General features: G+C 27.1%; 2 protein-coding genes across 2 annotated transcripts; both read right to left on the reverse strand.

The window, feature by feature from the left end:
- Positions 1 to 10,677: 10,677 nt before the first annotated feature.
- Positions 10,678 to 13,069, reverse strand: LOC124942669. The gene is made up of 3 exons (XM_047483214.1): positions 12,558 to 13,069; positions 11,207 to 11,392; positions 10,678 to 11,111 (listed from the first exon to the last, which is right to left on the reverse strand). Exons 1-3 carry the CDS (start codon positions 13,005 to 13,007, stop codon positions 10,818 to 10,820), a joined length of 930 nt encoding a protein of 309 aa, XP_047339170.1. The 5' UTR covers positions 13,008 to 13,069; the 3' UTR covers positions 10,678 to 10,817.
- Positions 13,070 to 20,607: 7,538 nt separating this feature from the next.
- Positions 20,608 to 22,799, reverse strand: LOC124942577 (transcription factor MYB46-like). Its single transcript, XM_047483108.1, has 2 exons — positions 22,502 to 22,799; positions 20,608 to 21,789 (listed from the first exon to the last, which is right to left on the reverse strand). The coding sequence occupies exons 1-2, from the start codon at positions 22,777 to 22,779 to the stop codon at positions 21,096 to 21,098; spliced, it is 972 nt and encodes a 323-aa protein (XP_047339064.1). The 5' UTR covers positions 22,780 to 22,799; the 3' UTR covers positions 20,608 to 21,095.
- Between the last annotated feature and the right edge of the window lie 1,371 nt (positions 22,800 to 24,170).

Genomic DNA, 24,170 nt, shown 5'->3' on the forward strand with positions numbered 1-24,170 from the left:
GTTTCTCTTCATAATTCATATCAAATAAAGGGTCTTTGAGTGGCCTATATTTATAGTTGGAACAATCTTATTATGTGGAAAATCTTGATTACTTATGGTGAAAAACTCAATAAATATGTAAATAAATTAAAACTAGCTAGTTTTTAAAACTTGAAATATAATTAAACTTGAAAAATATAGTAAAGTGAATAAAGAAGATACATGCAGTTTTTCTTTTTTTAAAAAGGGTACATAAAATGTTAAAAAATAAAAAGTTTTTAAAAGATGAAACAAAAAGCATTAACATCGAAGTTAATATTAAATGTCCAAGATTAAATGTTAAGTTTTTCACAACTTATTCATTAATTAAATTTCACTATTAAAATTGCAATGTCAATCCCCGGGATGTTTGAGTTAGTAAACCAATTGAGACGGTTGGAGAACCAATTGATATTTCTCGAGTACCTGACTGTTAAAAGTTGTCATGTTTTGTTTATTTCCTTGTTATCCATGGGTAAATATTCTAATAATTTTTCTCTCAATTATTTTAATACTTTTGTTGTCGAACTTAAACGACTCTAAAAAAAAGTATTGCTTCTTCATTTTAGCGATAGGTTTGTGTTCTTAAATTGAGGTGGAATATATGATGGTACTAATTTTTTTAAATTCAAAAAGAATAAAACAAAAATCTACATAGTCATGTCACAAAATATTGATCATTTTTATAATGAAAACAAATCATTACTAATTATAATATAAGTTGTTGTACATTTTAAAATAGAATTTAAAATACAAAACAACATCAAAGTAAACCTTAAGTAGATTAGATGTCAATTTGGTAATAATACATTTAGGAGATCAATAATTGGAAGGATGTTTAAGAGTTTTCTGGAGATTTTTCAAAGTAATTAATGGTGTAATTAGTTAGCATGAATTATTCAAAAGAAAGTTGAAAGGTATCAACTCACTTGTCTCTAGTCTTCAGAAATTTAGACTAAAAATTTGGAGTGGTCTCCATGAATTGATGATGATGGTCGACGGTAGTCAATGGGGTAACTGCAAGTCATGATCAAATAAGCAAGTTAAGTTAACATCACCAATGAAATATGCAATATGAACTAATTTCTTAAGTTCCCACTTATAATTAAGAGGTTAGGGACTAGGCTTTTCTAGTTTGATTTTATGGACTATCGCACCACCGAAAAAGAATCGTCTAATCTTCATTTATTTTATTCGATCAATGGGTATCATTTATAACGTTATTTATTTTATTTTATTTTTAAAATGTTCAAGTATATTAAAAAAAAACGTTTAAGCCCAACGATTTTTTTTTAAATTTTTTGTGACACACATGACTAGTCATAATACAACATTTTTTCATGCACATATTATCCATTAGAATTTTACCATGGATAACACTCCATCCAAAAACGAGATCTTACATGAAATCTTTGACACGTTTAACATGTTTTGGCACGTTTAAACTTGTTTTTGACATGTTTAACACGTTTTCACACTTAAAACACATTTTCACACGTTTAACATGTTTTTTTCACGTTTTTGATATGTTTAACACGTTTTTGATATTTTTAATACGTTTAACTAGGGATGACAATTTAGGTAAATTTCAGGTTGGAAGGTTAACGGGTTCAATGATTATAACCTAAATCTAACTTGTTTAATTATTCGGGTTAAAAATCTTTAACCTGAACCTAACCTGTTTATTTGTGTTTGACCTGAACCTGACTCGTTTGACCTGATTTACATAACTCAACTTGAACCAAACCCGATATAATTAATTCACATCTCTATTTCAAATTAAAATGACATCAATACAAAATAAAAATGAAGTTAAATCATAAATTTACTTATAAAAAATTTTACAAAAGAAAATGAGTGAGTGAATAAGAACGAATAACACAAAACTCAACAAAAGAAACTTGTAAACGGGTTATCGGGTATATTTTGGGTCATGTGAGGTCGACCCGATTTTGACATGTTTATTAACCAGGTTAAACAGGCTGACCTAATTTTGACCTGAACAAAAAAAAATATGACCCCAACCTGATTTTTTTGTGTTTGGTCCGAGTCGTGTTTTCGTGTCGTGTTCAAAATTGTCAACTCTACGTTTAACATGTTTTTCACACGTTTTGACAAGTTTAACACATTTTCACGTTTTTGGCATGTTTAACACGTTTTTCACACGTTTAACATATTTTTCACGTTTTGTCACGTTAAACATGTTTTTGGCATATTTAGCACGTTTTACACACGTTTTATACATTTTTGACGTGTTTAACATGTTTTTCATGTTTTTGCACGTTTTTCATGTTTAACACATTTTTCAAGTTTTTGGCACATTTAACACGTTTTTGACATTTTTAATACGTTTAACATGTTTAACACGTTTTCACACGTTTAATATGTTTTTCACGTTTTTGGCATGTTTAACACGTTTTTCACGTTTTGACATGTTTTTCACATTTTTCACGTTTAACATGGTTTTCACGTTTTTGGCACATTTAACACGTTTTTGACATTTTTAATACGTTTAACACGTTTTTCACATGTTTAATATGTTTTCACTTTTTTGGCACGTTAAACACGTTTTTGGCATGTTTAACACGTTTTACACATTTTTGACACGTTTTTCACGTTTTGGCACATTTTTTATGTTTTTCACATTTTTGGCACATTTAACACATTTTTGACATTTTTAATACGTTTAACATGTTTTTCACACGTTTGACATGTTTAACACGTTTTTGGCACATTTTACACATTTTGGCACATTTAACATATTTTTAACATGTTTAACACATTTTTGGTATGTTTAACACATTTTGACAAGTTTAACACATTTTTGGCATGTTTAACACATTTTACACGTTTTTGGCATATTTAACAAGTTTAAAAATGTCACAAGTGTGTTAAACGGGCCAAAACGTATTAAACATGTCAAAATGTGGTAAATGTGCCAAATTTTATCAAACGTGCTAAACGTGCCAAAAATTTGTTAAACATACTAAAACGTGTTAAACGTGCCAAAAATGTGAAAAACGTGTTTAACGTGCCAAAAACATGATAAACATGTTTAATGTGTTAAAAATGTGTTAAACGTGTAAAAAACGTGTTAAACATATCAAAAATGTGTTAAACGTGTCAAAAACGTAAAAACGTGTTAAACGTATCAAAAATGTGTTAAACGTGCCAAATAAGTGAAAAACTTGCTAAACGTGCCATAACATGAAAAACGTGTTAAAAACGTGTCAAAAACATGTTAAATGTGTTAAAAATGTGTCAAACGTGTCAAAAATGTAAAAAAACGTGTAAAATGTGAGAACATCGTGTTAAACGTGTTTAATGTGTTAAAAATGTGTCAAACGTGTTAAAAATATGAAAACGTGCCAAAAACGTGTTAAACGTGTCAAAAATATGATAAACGTGTTTAATGTGTTAAAAACGTGTTAAATGTGTCAAAAACGTGAAAACGTGTTAAACGTGTCAAATATGTAAAAAACTTGTTAAACATGTCAAAATGTGCCAAAATGTGAAAAACGTGTTAAACGTGTCCAAAACGTATTAAAAACGTGAAAATTGTGTTAAACGTGTCAAAAACATGTTAAAACGTGTTAAAATGTGAATATCGTGTTAAATGTGTTAAATGTATCAAAAACGTGTTAAATGTGCCAAAAATGTGTTAAACGTGCCAAAAACGTATTAAACGTGCCAAAAACATAAAATCATGTTAAATGTGTTAAAAACGTGTTAAAAACGTGTTAAACATGTTTAATGTGTCAAAACGTGTTAAATATGTCAAAAACGTAAAAAACGTGTTAATTTGGAATTACAATTCCGACCTAAAAAGATTGGAATTGAGAACTATCAAATTACACTATATTGAATTCCATTGGAATTCGAATTCCAATTCCAATTCTTAATATTAAAGTGTCTAACAAACATATGAATTGGAATTGGACTCTCCAATTCCAATTCCAGGGTTATCAAACACACCCTTATAGAATTTGACAATAGTCGTAGAGATTTCAGGTTCATTATTATCAACTTCCCATTCGATCGAGATCAAATTAATCACATTATTTTTTTGTTTGCACATTAGAGATCTTATGGAAAAACTTGGAGTTTCTATCTCCAACTCTTAACCATATGTAGCTCTACTTCGCTTACGTGCCCCAATTTCTTTCTCCTTGCACATATCAAGTAATTTACTAACAACGTGAATCCGAGAACTAACCTCCTCAGTGCAGAGTTCACGAATCTCCTCATCCCGTCAATGAAATTAATTTCATTACACAATTAATTTATTTTAGCACAAAATGAAATAAAAAAAACAAGAATAGACAGAGTCAATGTTACAAAATATTGATTATTTTTATAATGAAAACAAATCATTACAAATTATAATATAAGTTGTTGTACATTTTAAAATAAAACTTAAAATACAAAACAACATCAAAGTATACCTTAAGTAGATTAGATGGCAATTTGGTAATAATACATTTAGGAGATCAATAATTGGAAGGGTGATTAAGAGTTTTGATTTTTCAAAGTGTAATTAATGGTGTAATTAGCTAGCATGAATTATTCAAAAGATAATCGAAAGGTGTCAATTCACTTGTCTCTGGTCAGCATAAATTTACTCTAAAATTTTGGAGTGATTTCCATGATGATGGTCGTCAATGGAGTAGCTGCAAGTCAAGATCAAATAAGCAAGTTAAGTTAACATCACCAAGGAAAAATACAATATGAACTAATTTATTAGTTCCCACTTATAATAAAGAGGTTAAGGTGGACTAGGGTTTTCTAGTTATTTTATTCGATCGATACGTATCATTTATAACGTTATCAGCACACCCGAATGAAAAATATTAGTGCTCTTTTTGTATTTTTGGTCAACTACGTTTATTTTCTTTCTTAATTGTTTTGTCTGCCCTTAATAGGTCTAATAAATGTATCAATTTGGTCCTTGACCATATAGTCCAAACGATAATAACAAACATCTCTAATCTCTCAAGAATTGATTAACTTCATAGAGTAACCATTAAAGCAAGACAAAAGTTTGTTATATTTTAAGTTATATTGTAAACATATAATAATTGTGTATTATATTGAACATAATTAATCTAATTTAGTTGGTTAATTATTATAATGATGTCTATTATGTTTCAAATTCAAACACAAACATTGGTAGATTAAGTTCTTAACTTTTTTTTTGTAGGGTGCCCTGTATTGGGAGGGTGTGACCCTACACGGTGCCTCACTGGCCTCAGGATGGTAATACAACTGGGGTTCGTGGCTAGACGATTCATAATAACCTAAAAGTAGAGGAAGAAAACATTTGTGTACAATTATGAAGCTCTTGTATGTAATCATATTTCTGTTGAAATTAGACTATAAAATTATTAATGTGAATAAAAATAAGAATATAGTATAATTAACTAGGTGTGTTACAAAATAAAATTAGTAATTAGTTTGTTCACCTAGGAAAATCATAGAAAACCTAAGTGTTTTGTCCCACCTTAAAACAACGCATAACTAGATTTGTGAGCATTTAACGAATTAATTCGTAATGCAAATCGAACTCCTATTTTGAATTAGTTATTTCGATTTGGATTAAAACCGAATTAAATTAAATTTGGATCGTACTAAATTCGAATTATTCTAACAAAAAAAATAAAAAAAAATATATATATATATATATATATATATATATATATATATATATATATATATATATATATTTGACAGTTACTAATATAATATATGTATATATATATATATTTTTTTTCGCAATCAAATTTTATATTCGTTCAGTGAATTAAAAATATTTCGTATTACTCTTAACAAAAAATAAATTTATATTTGTTTGTATTGGACAAATATAAAATAGATTTATTTATTTATAATTAAAGATATCTAGCCATTACACCTCACAATTATTATCATTCGCTTATATTCATAGTACTTCCGTGATGTTCACTATTTTAAGGAGCCATTTGGTGGGATAAAAAAACAGATTTATTAACTACTAATTTTATAATTATTATAAATAAAGAAAATTAACTATAACAAAAGAGTATTATTAAAATTTTTAAATTTAATAATAATTCTTTTTTAAATAAGTTATTTTTAAAAATTAGAAAAAGACATTAACTAACAAAAAAAAATAATAATAATAATTAAATAAACATTATTAAATAACCATATAAAAAATGAGGAGTGATAGAGTGAGGGAATTTAGTGAGGGAATTTGGTGAGGGAATGACGTGACATCACCTTCATTGGTTGTAAAATGTAAAAATGAGAGGAAAAAGAGAAAAGAGAGAAATTATTTGATTTTTTCAGCAAATAAGATTATGCCACGTCATTTCTTCACAAAATTCTCTCACAAAATTCCCTCACCTAATCATTTCACATAAAAAAAAATATTAAATTAAATTACTCAATATTTATATTAGAATGATGTGAATTACGCATTGAACAAATATATTTGAATTTAGTATGGTCAAATTGGGAATAGTGGGGCAGATCAAATAGTAAATTTTATTTTGAAATCAAACAGATCAATTAAGGCTTCATTTGATTATTTTCGATTGGTCAAGTCAAACAGGCCTTTGCATCATTGCACTTCAACTCAACATTTACAACCATTCTTTTTTTTAAGTAAGTTTTGAAGAGTTTGTCTTTTTTTTAAGTAAGTTTTGAAGAATTACAATTCACGTTAGAATAAAATTTTCAAACATTATAAATCTTTTAATTATATTTTTACGAAAAATATAATATGAAAATTTTTTAATGCAAAATATATCAATAGTAATGAAAAATCTAATATTTTTTTTAAATTTATATTAATATATTTTTATAACTAAACTAGTAATTAATTAGTCTCAGAATAATGATAATAATATCACTATCATATTTTCACTTCAATATATGCAAAATGTTTTACAATAAAATATATTTTCATTTACTATTGTAACAAATATTATAAAAATAAGGATATAATTATTACAAATTAAAATTTAAAATAACTGGTATAATATTGATAAATAAATTTGTAATAAAAATTGCATTAACACAGACAAACAATGTATTCGCAACTAAGTATTGCAATTCTATTATAATATATTACTAGAAACTATATTACAATTTTATATAATTATTTTTTAAATATTCGTAATATAATAGCATTAAGTTATGCATTAATTATTATATATAATTTTTTCACAAACAATTTTACAATGAAATGATATGAAATGTTATTATTGTAAACAACATTACATATATATTTATTAAATATATTAGTTTTAAAATTTTCGTTTGACATATTTGTAATATACCAGTAGGAATAGAAATTATATAATTTTTTCACAAAAAATTATGCAATATATCATATTTAATAAATTTGAAAACAATTATTAGCAATCTATTAGCCGTAGCTAGGTTTTGCATTTAAAATTATAAATAATCTCTTAGCATTAAAATGTGTATTAATTTATATGTATTTTCACATAAAACATAATTTTTAAAATATTAATAAATATTCAATGAAAGTAATTGCGAGTCTTATTAAATTAAGTCTCATCGGTTCTCATTTCACCATAATTTGTCAACCATAAACGTCTTTTTCACTCCCACACATCATCATTAAACTCTCTTCATTTCATTCTCATCTTCCCGTTTCTTTAATATATTTTCATCTCTTAATCATTTTTTTCTTCAATTCATTTTTCTCTCTATAAACCCTTTCTTTCTTCATTTCATCATTGTTTTAACAAGATCTTCTCGCAAATAAATTTTTTTCAAGCACGCCAAGCTCATCCAGTCCTTGATAAGATATAAGCTCCGAAGATGAGAAGTAAATGATATCGGTGTCAGACAAAAACACTGAATCTTCAACCGAGTTGGATGCTACTAACTTGCTTCTTGGTGAAGCTTTAGAAATAATTCTTATACTTGAGTATGAAATTGAAAGACTCACCACCGGATCGACCGAGATTGAGACATTGTAAAGGGAGATGAGTTTAATGTTGGCTAATATGGACAGTCTTACCAAAATAACGATAGAAGTCTTCGAGGAGATGAATAATAAGGTAATGTAAAAATATATTATTTATATATTGATATGTTTTATCCCATTTGGTTTCAATTTGTTTATTATAATACTAGGTTAAAAAAATATTATAGGTACAAAGTGACTTGATCAACATTGTGGTGGAAGACAGAAAGAGAAAGAATATCCATGAAGCGAACGGATTTGATGCAATGAAGAAGAGGAAGTTGGGAGATTGATCTTTTATTTTAATGTTTATTGAATATTATGATAGTTTTGTGTAACTTTGAATATTGTTTTGATTTTTTGGTTATTTTTGTGTGTTTAAACAATGGTATTTGGAAATTCTAATGTTTTGGTTTTAAATAAAATATTGTTTTAGTAAACTATATATGTTATGATTTTGCGTTATATTTAGTCAAATTACCATAACATATATAACATATATAGTTTACTGAAATAACATTCCATTTAAAACCAAAATATTAAAATTTCCAAATATCATTGTTTATACACACAAAATAACCAAAACAACCAAAATAATATTTAGAGTTACAAAAAAAATATTATAATATTCAATAAACATTAAAATAGAAGATCAATCTCGCAACTTACTCTTCTTCATTGAATTAGATTCGTCCGCTTTATGGATTTTCTTCCTCTTTCTGCCTTCCACCACAATGTTGATCAAGTCATTTTGTACCTGTAATATTTCTTTAACCTAACATTATAATAAACAAATTAAAATCAAAAGGGGTAAAACATATCAATATATAAATAATATATTTTTACATTACCTTATTATTCATCTCTTCAAAGACTTTGATCGTTGTTTTGGTAAGACTGTCCATATTAGCCAACATTAAACTCATCTCCCTTTACAATGTCTCAATCTCGGTCGATCCGGTGGTGAGTTTTTCAATTTCAAACTCAAGTATAAAGATTATTTCGAGAACTTCACCAGCAGCAAGTTAGTAGCGTCCAACTCGGTTGGAGATTCATTATTTTCGGTTGGCACCAGTATTGTTTCCTTCTCATTTTCGAAGCTTATGTTGTAGCAAATAGTGAATGAGTTTGGCGTGCTTGAAAAAAGTTATTTGCGAGAAGATCTTATTAAAACCATGATGAAATAAAGAAAAAATAATGGTTTATATATAGAGAGAAATGGGTTGAAGAAAAAATTGATGAAGGGATGAAAATATATTGAAGAAATTGGAAGATGACTGATGAAATGATGAAATAAAGAGAGTTTAATGATGGCATGTGGAGGTGGAAAAGACGTTTATGGTTGACCGAATTGATGGTGAAACGGGAACCGAAGAGAATTAATTTAATAAGATTCGCAACTACTTTTGCTTTGAATATTTATTAATATTTTAGAAATTATGTTTTATGTGAAAATTTATATAAATTAATGCAAATTTTAATGATAAAAGATTATTTATAATTTTTAATGCGAAATTTACTGTTAATAAATTACTAATAAATGTTTTCAAAATTATTAAATATGATATATTACATAATTTTTACGAAAACATTATATATTATTTTTATTGTGAAACATAGTGCTGATATATTACAAATATGTCAAACGAAATTTTCTAAACTAATAAATATATATACAATAATAACATTTCATACCATTGGATAACTAGTTACGAAAAGATTATATATAATAATTAATGCATAACTTAATGTTATTATATTACGAATATTTCAAAAATATTTACAAAACTATTATATAAAATTGTAATATAATTTTCAGTTATATATTATAATAGAATTACAGAGTACCTGTTATAAATATATAATTATTTATTTGTGTTAATATAATATTTATTATAAATTTACTTATCAATATTATTCTAGTTACTTAAAATTTTAATTTGCAATAATCATAACTTTATTTATATAATATTTGTTACAATAGTTAATAAAAATATATTTTATTGTAAAATATTTTTCAAACATTAACTTGAATATATATTAGTGATATATTATCATGAGCATTATTCTGTGTCAACTTAATTACTAATTTAGTTGCAAAAATATATTAATATTAATTTAAAAAAAATATCAAAATTTTTTATTACTAGTGATATATTTTGCATTAAAATATTTCTAAATTTTATTTTTCATAAAAATACGTTTTGGTTGAAAATATAGTTGAAAGATTTACAATGTTTCAAAATTTTATTACAATGTGGATTGCAGTTATTGAAAACTTGCATTAAAAAAATAATTGTTGCAGTTATATGTTGTAATTTGATAATTTTTTTTAGTCTGCCATAATTAGCTCTTAGTGTTACGAGATCTCATATATTTTGAATTTGTGTCATCATATCCTTTGTGCATTTTATATCTTGATTTCGATGAATAAACCTCACGTATTTTAAATTTGTGTCTGACTTAACATAAAATAAGTAGATTAAGCAATTAAGAAAATAAAGTTAAAGAATATTAGATGTAATCAATTTCAAACTTAACATGTCAATAAGCTAAAAAAAATAGCCAATTGTGCAACCCCAAAATCATCTCAATCATCATTTCTCTCTAATATAATCAACATTATCTCTATTCATTTAAAGAGTTTGAGTATTAATCTAATATAAACATAAAAACACATCAAAATGAATTTGATATTGATTTATCAATAGTTTAAAATCCTTAAAAACAAATATATTTGAAATATTTTCATAATGAAATGATTATACAATTGTTTTTATAAATACAATAATATTAAAGATTAATGACAATAATAAATTTAGGAGCTGTTAATGAGGCAAGTGCTAGTAAACACTTGGGTGCGACGTTTCTTATCATAAGACGGGCTTAAAACTAAAAGACATCGAGCTTGGTGATGAAACCTCGGCTTTATTAGGTCCCAAACAACCTTAAAGAACGAATTCACCCGGAAGTTTATAACTAGAGGCAGTTCCTTTTTCGTTTCAAGCATGTCCTCCATCGCTCTGCCTGCACCATACATAGCCTTATTCTCCGTCCCCAAATTTAATTCAAACCATGTTTCCCCCCTAGCCGTTGCATATAAGTTTTCCCCCTAAAATCACCAATCCAATACAAAAAATGTAAATAGTTTTAAGGTTATATCGCTAGATAATAAAGTCGGGAAAATGTAAATATAATATAACATACATAGTTAAGAGCAATGGGTAGATTGTCAAAGGACATCTCCATGGAAGGGTGATAAATGTGAAGGCCAAAGAGCTTGGATTTATTGTCTATCATCAATTTGATTGAACAATTCAAATTTAGAATCTTTGTGCTTACTCCTGAACCATCCACCCCTTCCCCTAGCCTGAATTCACCAATTCTTGTCACCTGCAACATATTTATTTATACAATAAATAAATTATATATTCATTTTGAATTCAAATTTTAAATAAATTCAACATGGGCCCTCTATATCCCATGGGCCATAGATACAGAAATTCTTATTAATATAGTGATAAATAAAATTAAAATAATATAAAAACATAATATAGCTCTTGTCATTGTACCTTGGGCTCATTTTTTTTTTAAATTAAAGGAGAATTCAAGAAAAAAAAATATGAGCCCAGCTACAATATTTTTATATTATTTTGATTTTATATTATTTGGCATAATAATAGTAATAAGAATATTTTTTATGGTAACTTTTTATCTCGATGGTATCATGTAGTGGAGTGAATTTGAGGTTTAAACGAATAAAAATATTATTAAAATTTTTAATATATATTAATTAAAATATATTTTATAATATTATTTAATCTAAATCAATATCCTAATAAATATTTTTAAATAATATTTTTTTAACCAAACTCATATCCAACTTCAGATAGAGACATTTTCAATCAAATTATGTTTGATGTATTATTTTGCTCCATAACTATGAAACATTAGTACAAATATGGATTAAGAATATTATTTCATCTTTAAAAAGAAAAAAAAAAATATAAAGTCAAATAGATTTGAACCCAATTTGATAACTAAAGTTGGTTTGATATTGAATTGTTTTTAGAATTTTTCTAAAATTTAATATTTTTGTTTTTTTCTCTTCATCTATTCTATCTCTCTTTTAACCATTCAAATATCAAAATATCTTTTATTTAATATTGTTTCTCTCACATTTATATCTTATCTATTTAAAGGATAAAACGATCATTCAATTTAAAAAATAATTAAGTCAAACAAATATTTTATCCAAAACAAGTTAAAACCCAAAACAACACAACATTTTTTAAGTGTCAAATCTTGTCTAAAATATCAAATATCTCAAATTTGATTATCACAAAAAAAAAAAATCCTAACAAATCTAAAAAAAAAATCACTTAGATTCCAAACAAGAGCATATATAGTACCATGCATCATTACAATTGCACGAGTTTAAAGCATGCATTACACTAAATTAAATAGGGATCTCAATCTAAATCAGATCCAATTATATTAAATTTGAGATATTTTAATTGACTCATTTTAAAAAATATACATAAAATTCTTGTATTACCTGAATGGAAATGATGGGTGGTGGAGGCTTAGTAGCAATGAAGAACACAATCAAAGCAAGTCCCAAACTAAGAACAAATCTCCAAAAAAGCTGCAAACAAATCCAACCCAATGAAGATGATTTCCTAAACGACAAATATCTCTCCCACAAATCCATCATCTCTTCATGATTCTCCTCATCATCATGATCATCATATTTTTTCCCATCTTTTTCAAGATCATGAATATCATCGCCGCCGCCGCCGGCGATGACAATCTTCTTCTCGTGGAGGAATGAGTTGTTGGATGCGTGGGAGGAAGTGCAACGTGACAGAGGAAGTCCGCCGGCGCCGGCGCCGGTTTCCATTCCGGTGGTGGAGTTAGGGCTTTGGACGAAGTAAAGGGCGTAAGGGTATGCTTTCATTAAAGCTTCCTCTTCTGCGTCCATTCTGTATTGGCTATTATTAGCCATGTGAGTGTGTTTGTGAGATAGAGAGATGAGGAGGGTATGGTATAATATAAGAAGTGAGAATTAGGTTAAGTTTTGTTCGGCTTTTATTTAACTTATACGCTCATGAGTGATGTAACAAGAAAATTGAGTTTAAATGTAAAACGTGTGATTGTAATTTTTTTAATTTTACTTTTTACGTAAAAATACTATAACAGATTATTACGCAAACTCTCGACTTATAAACTAAATCAAACTAATTCTTAATGGAAAGAGACTTTTTTTAACAATGGAAGAAAGAAACGTTGCTTTTTGATAAGACTTTACATGAAGGATACTGTCAAAATGGCCTAAATAATTGGAACTAAAGGACAAGTTATCTACAAATATAATTGAGGTGTCATATGCACTCTGAACATTAATTTCCACTTTTTCATTCAATAATTCACCCATGTTCATAACGGTCTCTTCAACTGATTAACCTAATATATAGAAATATCAATTTCGGTTATTATTAAACAACTTTAATGTAACAATTTCATTTTCTGTATGTTTCTAAAATAGTTATATAGAAAGTCTAAAATAATTGGATTCAATGTGATATTTTAATTGTTGTATTGGACCCAAAAGAAGGATGAACTACATGTGACTTATTATTAGGGTTTTGTTATAAAATTTTCATCCACTTATTTGTGATTGATATGGGGTGCTAAAGTAAGCTTCTTGGGACCATTATGCCTAAAAGAGAAAAAAAATCATTTTATGGAAAAACAAATCTATTTCAAACAAAGTATTATTTGATTATTTAGAGTAATTAAGGTAAAAATCACATATGATTTTGGTTTAAGAAATTCGTCATAAACCACTAAATATAAAGCAAAATAGTTAAATTTAAGATTCACATTTATTGCTTAATAAAATTTGAAAATTCTGAATATATTAATATATTATTTGTTTTGTCCAATAAAAAAAGAAAAAAAAAAGAGAGAGGCTATGGGTGAGATGTTTTACTAAAGCTTTTGGAGTCTTGATGAGATTATTCCTATTATTGGGGATGGAGTGATATTCTTAGATGAAATGATACCAATGGATGATCAATTATTCGGATAAATGTAGTAATATATATATATATATATATATATATAAATAAAAAATAAAAATGTTTAAATAAAATCTCAAGTTGATAATGTATTACAGATGTACTATTGTTATGAAAATGATTGTGATTTGTGATATAGCGAAACATTATTATATTACAGCTCACACAGATTAAATTATATATATATATATATTGCCGACCACAAACAAAAAAACCAAACCTAGTCAAGGACTTGTCTGAAAAACTTTGTTTGATTAGAAAAAGTTATTATTTGAGATTTTTTGTAGGATAAAGATAAATGATCAAAATGACTTCTTATATTTAAAATTCTTTTACAAACTTAGAAAAAAAATATCACTTAGTTTGGTAGGAGATTATTTAAATAAACCTCGATGAGGGGGTGATTTTGAGGTGATGATTTTTTTATTTTTTTTTTGGTAAATAAACTTATAAAATATTAATATATAATTATAAATATATTTTTTTACAAGAAATAAAGGGTATAACCACCTATAAGGGTTTGTTTTATGTTGGCTATTTGGAGGGGTTTTATAATTCTTTTTAAACAAAATCTTGTTTGAAGAAAAAGATTTATTTGAGGTTTTAGTTTATTAAATTATTATAATGCAATTTTTATTTAAAATTTTATAATATTATTTAATTCTCTGACTTTTTTTTTTTATACAAATTACTACATTTTTTTTTTACAAAAGAAATTAATGTGATAGAATGAGTAAAATAAATGACATTTAATTCCCGTGAGCTGTAAATGTGACTGGGAGAATCATAGCAAAGTAAGCACGCTTTTTTCTCGTGATTATCTTTATTTATATATATAGCCTTTTTATTAGCCCATTATCATTTATTTATTTATTTTAATTAAATAACCCTATATTAAGGAATACTATATATATTTGTAAGATTGATATAATTTTTTTAATTTATCCATGATCTATAAAAATTTGTTTGTCTATATTCATTATCTTGTATATTAAATTATTATTTTTTATTATATATATAATATTTATTTTGAATTTAAAAATGAATAGATAACAAGTGGTATGATTTTCATTAAAAAAAAGTTTATTAAATTGAGATTAGAATCATAACTATGAGAATTTCGCTAAGTTTTTAAATTGAAAAATAAATAAATAATTATATATATAATATTTATTTTAAATTTAAAACGATTACATAAGAAATATTTATTTTAAGGTAGTATAATAATTTTAGAGATTTTATAAATATGTATTTAAAATATTTTGATGATGATGATTTATAATTTTTAAACTCTTGGAAACCTTTGAAACCACTCAATTCTTGATGAAAAAAAAGTTAAAATTGAATGATTTTAAAAATCTTCAAAACAATTAAAATAATCTTTCGAATCAGAAGGACAATTAAAAAATAACTTATAACCTTATGTCTTTGCATTTTATCATTAAAATAAACAAGTTTTTTATTTTATTTTTCTTTATATTTCACAATCTTACCTTTATTTTTATTTTTTTATTTAAAAAATAAAAGTTCCTTTAGCTTGAAGAGAAGACTATATATAGTGTACATGATCATAATAATTACTACTCGATTCTAAATAATCACATTTAATAATAATATACCCCCTTTTGCTTTTATACCAAGACATGATCATCACTTCACACTCATTTCCGATCTAAAGGTAAATAAATAAATAAAATTATTTCCTTGTTTATTTTTGAAAATGATCATGCATCTTAATTATAAATATTAATAAGCTTAACACTATTTACTGATATATTTATAATTGAAATACAAAATAAAACATTGTGAAAATGTACATATTTTTTTCATAAATAATTTATTTAAAAAAAAACATTTTGCATTTCTCTTAAATTATAATCCTATTGAGGTGTTATGTGAATGCTAGTTTTGTTGGATGTATTGTTTATTTTTTACAAAATGTTTTGATTTGATTTATATTTATAGTTTTTTTTTTTTTCATTTTTACTGTGATTTTTCAACCCTTTTTCTTGTTGTTGTTAATGTATCTCTTATTTAACATTTATAGTTGTCTCATATACATTTATAATTTCTTTTTAAATATATAAAAAGATAAAGTTAAATAAGCTGACAATATTTTTAAATAATGAGTTGCCTTATATACCAAAAAAATAATTGAGTAATGTCATTCTTCATTCTCTACCTCATATTTTTAAGGTGGAGCCAAGTAAATTTCAAAAATTTCAACAAAAGTTAGTTTTTACAGACAAAATGTTTGTGGTCAAGACTCACGTGACAATAAATCCAATTATTAAAATTAGGTTATAAAATTATTAATTACACCGGCAACAAATTTGAGTTACCATTCCAATTATTCTCAACTATTTAGTTAGAGAGAAATCATTAAAATTTCAATGATCGTAGTTAGTCTTTCGATGCGTATCAATAATAATGCTATTATCATGACGTTTACTTATATTCTTTTCCGAAAGACTATGGAGTCGATCAGAGAGTTAATTGTTCTTCTCGATAATCTACTAACTCAATAACCTATTGGGTAACGTGGTTATATTCTATTCATTTTTTTTCTTATTACATGTTTTGTCGTTGTACTAAATAATTTGTATCATTTTTAATATCACTTTTAATATACTTTGACCATTTTCAAAAAAATAATTATTTTATGTGGAATTTTGTATTGATACTTCCAAATTTTGAGCATCTTTGTTTCATTAATTTAGTTTCTTCCCTTGTATAAAAATAGAAAGTAAAAAGAGAAAATGAGTTAATTGTATGAAAATTTGAAAGTGTTACAAAGTTCTCAATAACATCTTTTGAATTAAGAAGGAAGCTACTCACATTAAAAGGTTGAACTAAATTCTGAGATAAACTTCTAAACTCGAATAAATTGCAATACAAAAAATGATTGAGTTCATGTCAATATTCATATTTATGTTCATCTTATCCTCCTAAATTAAAATACTTCATAATTTGTAATTTCCAAACTTTTGATGTTGGTGTTTATTTATGATTATTTTGTATTAAGAAAAAAACAAGAATAGCAAGAGTCTAATTTAAATGTAGGGCACTTATAATATTCTAAGCCCATTTCTTCTCCTTAGCCTTAAAGCTCATCAGCCTTTGTTTATTTGTTTTGTTTTTTTCAGCCCAAAACTATCAAATAAATCCAGCCTAGTTTGGATTGTTAAATCTATAGCTGTAACGTACTTAGTACATTCTTGTCATCACAAATGGTTTAATACAATTTTTTAAATAAAAATATGGAAACTTTTATTTTATATAACTAGCATTTAGTCCTGTACGAATAATGATATAAAAACCGAGAAAAAAGATTACGGTTAAAATGTGATAATATTTTTAATTTACCCACATATATATACAAATAACCAGTGGCGGACCTACAAGGGGGGCCTTAGGGGGCCCGGGCCTCCCCCAACCAGGGTAAAACTTTTTAGATATTATATATATATGTTTATCAAATAAGGCTTTGCCTCAGTGGTTTTGGAGCTGAAATGTATAGTAGAGGTCAGGTGATCAAACCCTACCTCTAACCTTTTTTTATACAAACACTATTTATAATAAACTAGCCCTTCCTTTTATAAAAACTAAAGTAATTATTAATATTTTATTTTATACAATTTTTTTTTTAAAATACAATATTTATAATAATACATAAATTTTAGTTAATATATAAATAACATTTATTTATATAAGTTAAAATATAAAGAATTATATATAAAATAATGAAAATCATATAATATTATTATTTATTTTAAAACTACATTTATATTATAATTTATTTATATATATATATATATATATTATTAATTTTAATATAATTAATAATACAAATTACTTATAAATATAAGGGTAAAATAACCATTTATATAAATATAAGGGTAAAATATTATTTTATATTTCTTAATTTTAAATTAATTTTAAATTATTTCAACAAATAAATGTATTTGTTAGATTTTATTTAGGGGTTGTGACACATATTTATTTTTAATCATTTATTTTATGTAGGATATAGAATAATGAAAATGTTCTATAAACGAATTTGTACTTTTACATCATATGACCAGCATGAGTCTTCTCAATCAATTAATGAGCCTACTAATGAGTCTAATGTTACTGATCAAATATACATGGTTAGAATATAGCATATCAAAAGATGCATCATTTTGTTTTTGGTGTTATCTTTTCAAACCTTTAAATAGAGAAAACGTAGATGATACATTTATAGGAGATGAGTACAAAAATTGGAAAAGAGCATTAGAAAGATTCAATCGTCATATGAGAACTTCAAATAGTTGTCATAATGAAGCTAGAATTCAATTTGAATCATTTTAAGATCAAAGACATAACGTGAGAAACGTTTTACGTACACATGGTCGTGATATAGAAATAAATTATCACACATGTTTACCGACAATATTTGATGTAACACGCTTTCTATTGAGGCAAGGATTACCTTTTCGAGAACATGATGAGTCAAGTAGTTCATCAAATAAAGGAAATTTTCTTGAATTGATTGATTAATATAGTTAACGTAATGAAGATATTTGTCTTCTTTTGTACCGACTCATGGACAAAAATAATTTAGTAATTGTGCTTATTAGTATTTTTATGTAATTATCGAGTAAAATTTTAATTAAAAAATGCATTTATTTGATAGCCAAAAAATGCTACGTTATTAGGTATTTGGCCCCCCCGAGAAAATATTTCTGGGTCCGCCACTGCAAATAACTACATCTCTCGACCCGACAATCAGAACACTTTTAAAATCAAGTATCATTATATATTTAATATAGTTAAATATTTCCGTATCATTATTAAGTTCGTGGATTCAAAACAGGAGAGACAGAGGCGGTTCTGAATCTTGATATGAGAGTGATCATCAATAAGAACATAATATTGGGAACAATTAAAAAGATTTTAAATCTTTGAAGTACTTCTTAATTTTTTTTATGTAAATGTAAGAATAAAGATTCACGTTTGAATAGTTAGGTTAAGTGAAAATAATATTGTTTAAGAGATTAAAGATTTTCAGTTAAATTGTTATTAATACCAATTTAATTTAATGTGAAATTATGACTAATCAATTAAAAATGGGTTCACTTTAATAAAAAATACAAATAAATAAAATAACATTAAATATCTACATTGTACTATTTTACTGTTATGATTATAGACAAATCTAAAAATTAAAGTTGGAGTGAGTTAGAAAAAATTTGGGATATTCAAATATTTTTGAAAATATTAGGAATGAAATGAGTAAATTATAATATGTTTTTGTCTATTTTTAAGAATTAAAAAAATAAATAAATAGTGAATTAAATTAATAAAAAATAAAAATTATGGAATTATGTCGCATCTTTACGTAAAAAAATAAAAAAATATTTCAGGATAAATTTAAGTCACCTTAACCCTAATGTAGATCCACCATAGTTAGGAGTGTTATTGTATAATAAAAGTTTATTATGACTAAGTTATTCGACCCAATTGTCACGTCTCCTCTTTCGCTCAAAAGTAGTAAGCAAGTGGGATTGACGGGGAACCTGTCCCACTGGGGTCTCAATTCGAGCTCGAGAGATCTTTTCTTTAAATTCTTAGAAATGTATAAATTCGAGCTCTGAATTTAAATCGCGAAATGAAAATGTTGGAAGCAGGTTACCTTCTTCAAATAAAATCAGATATCTTGTTTTATTTATTTCAAACCTTTATAATATAGAATAAAAAAGAGTCCATATGGTCTTTCTATTCCTCAGACTCTAATCGACCCAATTACATCGATCATTTAATTAACCGCTTCGAAATTTTTCATTCTCGAATATTACATAAACGTGTCAAGTTAAACTAGATGGGTAATTAGAGATTTAGAGTTATGGAAGAAGTGCACATTGTAACTTAATTATATTTTATAATTAATACTCGATCATTTTATTGGAACTAATTTTGCATTTACTACACTTTAAATAAATTCAGTTTCTTTTCTATAAATGGGTATACTTAAATGAAACAAAAACATTCATTTTTTTTTTTACTTTATTTAACCATAATAGTGTGAATATCAAATTACCTTTGCAAAACTAAAATATATATAAATAAAATTATAACATAAATTGTCGCAATATAATCAAATGCAATAGAAATAAAAAGACAATCAACTTAACATCAAGCCTTAATTAATAAACTAACTATTTCTACTCCTATGCCTATATCATGAATTGTAAATTTTATGTTTATTTTTTTTTCTGTAATTTTTCTCTTCATTTCTCTGGGAACATCGAACTTGTTCCCTCCTATATATCTCATCTCGGCTCATGGGAAGGATCTCCTCAACCTCATTTGTGAGATCTCCAATCATAATTTCTCGATGACATGAATATCAAAGCATGCACAAACCAAAACTCAAAAACATTTATGGCCCGGTTGAACCTCCCTACTAAAACGTTCCTCAAAGAGATCCGGGAGCTCCTTCTTCTCAAAAGTGTGCTCCATGACATAAGGAGACAATTAACCGAAAATCCATCATAAAAGAATAAAAGACAAAGGAAGGATACATGAAGTTTCAAACATGCATGATCAATATTATTTTTTTTATTGATGTACATATATTAACAACTTCTTCCATTAGTAACAACTTCCACTGCACTTCACATATATTTTTCCTTTTCCTATACATATCTCAACCACAACAACAATTAATAATTCTCTCTAAATTGAACAAATTCATCATCATCCATTTTGTCAAATCAATTACTTACATGCATACATGCACTAACTACATAAAATACACAAAAACTAGATCCTTTTCCGCACTGTTCATCTTTTTAATTGCTAAAAATGAATATCTCCATACAAACCCTAGCTCATTGAAAAATGACCAAACTACCCTCCCATTTGATCAAATTAAGAAATGGGTGTCAAGGGTTGATGCAAACTTAACTATGAAAAGAGGGTACTTTTTTTTATTGGGTATATATATATATTGCCTACACCTATATGAATTATACTTGGAAATCAAGGCAAGGGATTGAAGAGATATTATTATCCAACAAACCTTCCCAATCCCAATTAGATTCCCCCATCTTTAAGTTTTCTCCTCCTCCTCCTTGCCAATTATAATGATTCCCAAACCCTAGCATGTTGACACTCCCTTCATAATTATTACCAAAATAGGTTATGTTGTCAAAGCCACAATGATCACCCCCACTTGCCTTACTATCTAATGGACCCATTTCAATCACATTCTCATCTAACCCCATCAAACCACCCTCCACATTAACCATGTTATAATTCCCAAAAGAACCCTGATCACCAACTTGACCTAAACACGCCGATGGATCGATTATGTCATTTGCATAGTTGTTTCCTAGAACGGGTAAAGGATTGATGCCACAACTTAAAGAAGCTGTGGAAGATGATGAATTTGAATTTGAATTAGATTCCATACACAATGTCATCAATTCCTGCTCTTGCAAGGGAAAGAAGGTAGCTTCTTCGGTCATGCTCATGTAAAACTCGTTTGGATCGGATAAAAAATGATTAGTTTCGCCGGTATTAAAAATAGTGACATTTGGTGATTCGGATGAGCTGGTCACGTTATTGTTGGCTTTCAATCTTTTCTTTATTGCAGAATTCCAAAAGTTCTTTATTTCATTGTCGGTCCTTCCAGGTAGACGCGCTGCAATTTGAGACCACCTGAAACTTGAAGTGTCTTATGAGAAAAGAAAAATGACACATCAAATATAGAAACAAACAAACACTACTAGGGATGAAATCAAACTGACAAAAACCGAACAAACTGAAACAAACCGAACTGGCTAAATCATGTTCTCCTAATTAACTCCAAACTAAAGACCTCGATGTCACCGGTTCAATTATTTATTATTTTTATTTAAACATGTAATTTTAGTTTTTTATAACTCATTTTTTCAAAATATGTGACTTTATTTTGATTCAAATTCTTAATTTTTATTGTTTAATTGTTTTTTTCTAAGAGCTTGAAATAGGGTTAGAATCGAGTCAATACTCTATTTTTTTAAATAATAATAAATATAATATAAAAGATAGTTGTTTAATCAAACCAAAAAACATACAAAAACACAAGTGTCTAAAGTATCATCAAAATAGATCCGAAACATAATGAGATTAACAATTAAAAGAATAACAATAAAAACATAAACAAAACAAGTTCACCAACGAACAGAAATAGAAACTAACATTAACGAGATCAGAAATTTTCAGGAAGATTAATGATTTCGGGATTGTTTATCCATTAAAATGTAGAGTTTTGTTAGTTCTATTATTGACTTAATCTCATTGTTTAAATTTTCAAAAACAACATAAATAGATCTTATTAACAATTAAAACCAACCCACCAAACACGCATGATAAGGAGATCGAACATGACCTGTTGCCGAGGATAGAATGCAAATGAACGATGAGATCTTCTTCTTGAGGGGAGAAAGCGCCTCTCTTGAGATCAGGACGGAGATAATTAATCCAACGGAGGCGACAACTCTTTCCACATCTTTGGAGACCGGCATTGCGGGCTATATCGCTCCAGCATCCATGGCCATTTCTTAACATGTAGTTCATCAGCTTCTCGTCTTCTTCGGGTGACCAAAGTCCTCTTCGAAGCTTCTCGTTTTTGTTCTCTTTCTCGGTTGAATCTGCTGGCTTTCTCATGTTGAAGATGCAGCTCTTGATTAGGGTTTTTTTTTATCTAACTGTTTTGATGGAGCATGGAGAAACATATATAGGAAGGTTTATAATATTAAAAAAAGAGAATGACTTGGTAAAGTGGTAACGGTGATGATGATGGAGATGGTTGTAGGGTTGCTTAGTCTTTGGTCAGTAGGTTGATGGGGGTGGAGTGGAAAACGGATTGGAGGTGGACCTCCCCTGCTGTTTAGTGGGCCAATGGGATGAATCACTTTCCTTTTTGTTTTAAAGGATCAAATTGTATTGTTATAAGTTATGTCTCACGCCTGAATTTGTTCAGAACAAATCACTAAGTCATTCCAACCAAAACTCAAAAATATCATAAAAATACATATAGATTATTAATCTCAATATTATACAAAATTTATATTTATTATGATTTCTCAATATAGGACATCACAATTTCTCCGTCGTCCAAGATATCCCAGGATTCTAGAAATTGTCCACTAGACACTTTGGTCTCGCATGGAGGTAATTTTAGTCTATTAGTCTTTTATAATGAAAAAAAGCATTAATTTTAGGGAAAACATATACTTAAGTAGATGGACTTCATATTTATAAAGGTTTATACCCAATAACATTGTCATACTCAGGTTTCTTTTATCGCATCGTAGGGCTTGGGCATGGGCATGGACCGACCAAACCAAGTCGGGTCATTAAAACATTGTCAATGTGGGAATGACTAGGGTGGAAAGAAGGAAAACGTCCTCCAAGTATGCAATAGCATGTGTCGATTGGGTATGGATGATTATGGTGGCTAAGTCTATGTGACAGTATCGTGATCGTCATGCCATGATTCTTCCTCAAGTTGAAATAAAGGGGTAGGAACATTAAATCGCTTGCGTGAGACTAAGATACATTCTCTTTGTTCGCATCTAAATGAACAATCATGCATAGAAAAGAATTGAAGATGACAAAAAATAGATTTTTCGGAAAGTTTCGTGACATTAGAAAATAAAATTCGTTTAAATATAACAAAATAAACATAAAAATAAAAATACAAGAAATACAATAAAGGGAGAAAAACACGGTAGGCCACAAACACACAAAAAACAATAAAGTGCATAAAGATCTTCTAGAAGGACAATGAGCTCCTCAACCGACTCCACGAACTTTTTAAAACGAAATTCAGACAGTCATGATAATTTCGTTATGAATTATACTCATCGGTCGAATACAATCACATAAAGTACGATCGATGATTCATTTCTATCAAAATAGTCCACCAAAAGATAATAGTGATAGTAAACCAACGATTTAGACCCACCATATTTGTTGCATCAATCCAAACCCCTTAACATCTACCGAGAGACTCGGATATCATTCACCGAATATCAGTCCTGCTCCAAAAAAGA

Source organism: Impatiens glandulifera, chromosome 6 (genome assembly GCF_907164915.1).
Source record: "Impatiens glandulifera chromosome 6, dImpGla2.1, whole genome shotgun sequence".
NCBI classification, from domain to species: Eukaryota; Viridiplantae; Streptophyta; class Magnoliopsida; order Ericales; family Balsaminaceae; genus Impatiens; species Impatiens glandulifera.

Bases quoted from the DNA above. Each gene is read 5' to 3' on its own strand.
- LOC124942669 (XM_047483214.1), bottom strand. From the start codon at position 13,007: ATGGCTAATAATAGCCAATACAGAATGGACGCAGAAGAGGAAGCTTTA. The intron at 11,393-12,557 runs GTAATACAAGAA...AATATGTTGCAG, and splicing joins CACCCATCATTTCCATTCAG to GTGACAAGAATTGGTGAATT. The intron at 11,112-11,206 runs GTATGTTATATT...TGGTGATTTTAG, and splicing joins TACCCATTGCTCTTAACTAT to GGGGAAAACTTATATGCAAC.
- LOC124942577 (XM_047483108.1), bottom strand. From the start codon at position 22,779: ATGAGAAAGCCAGCAGATTCAACCGAGAAAGAGAACAAAAACGAGAAG. The intron at 21,790-22,501 runs GTCATGTTCGAT...TTCAAGTTTCAG, and splicing joins CATTCTATCCTCGGCAACAG to GTGGTCTCAAATTGCAGCGC.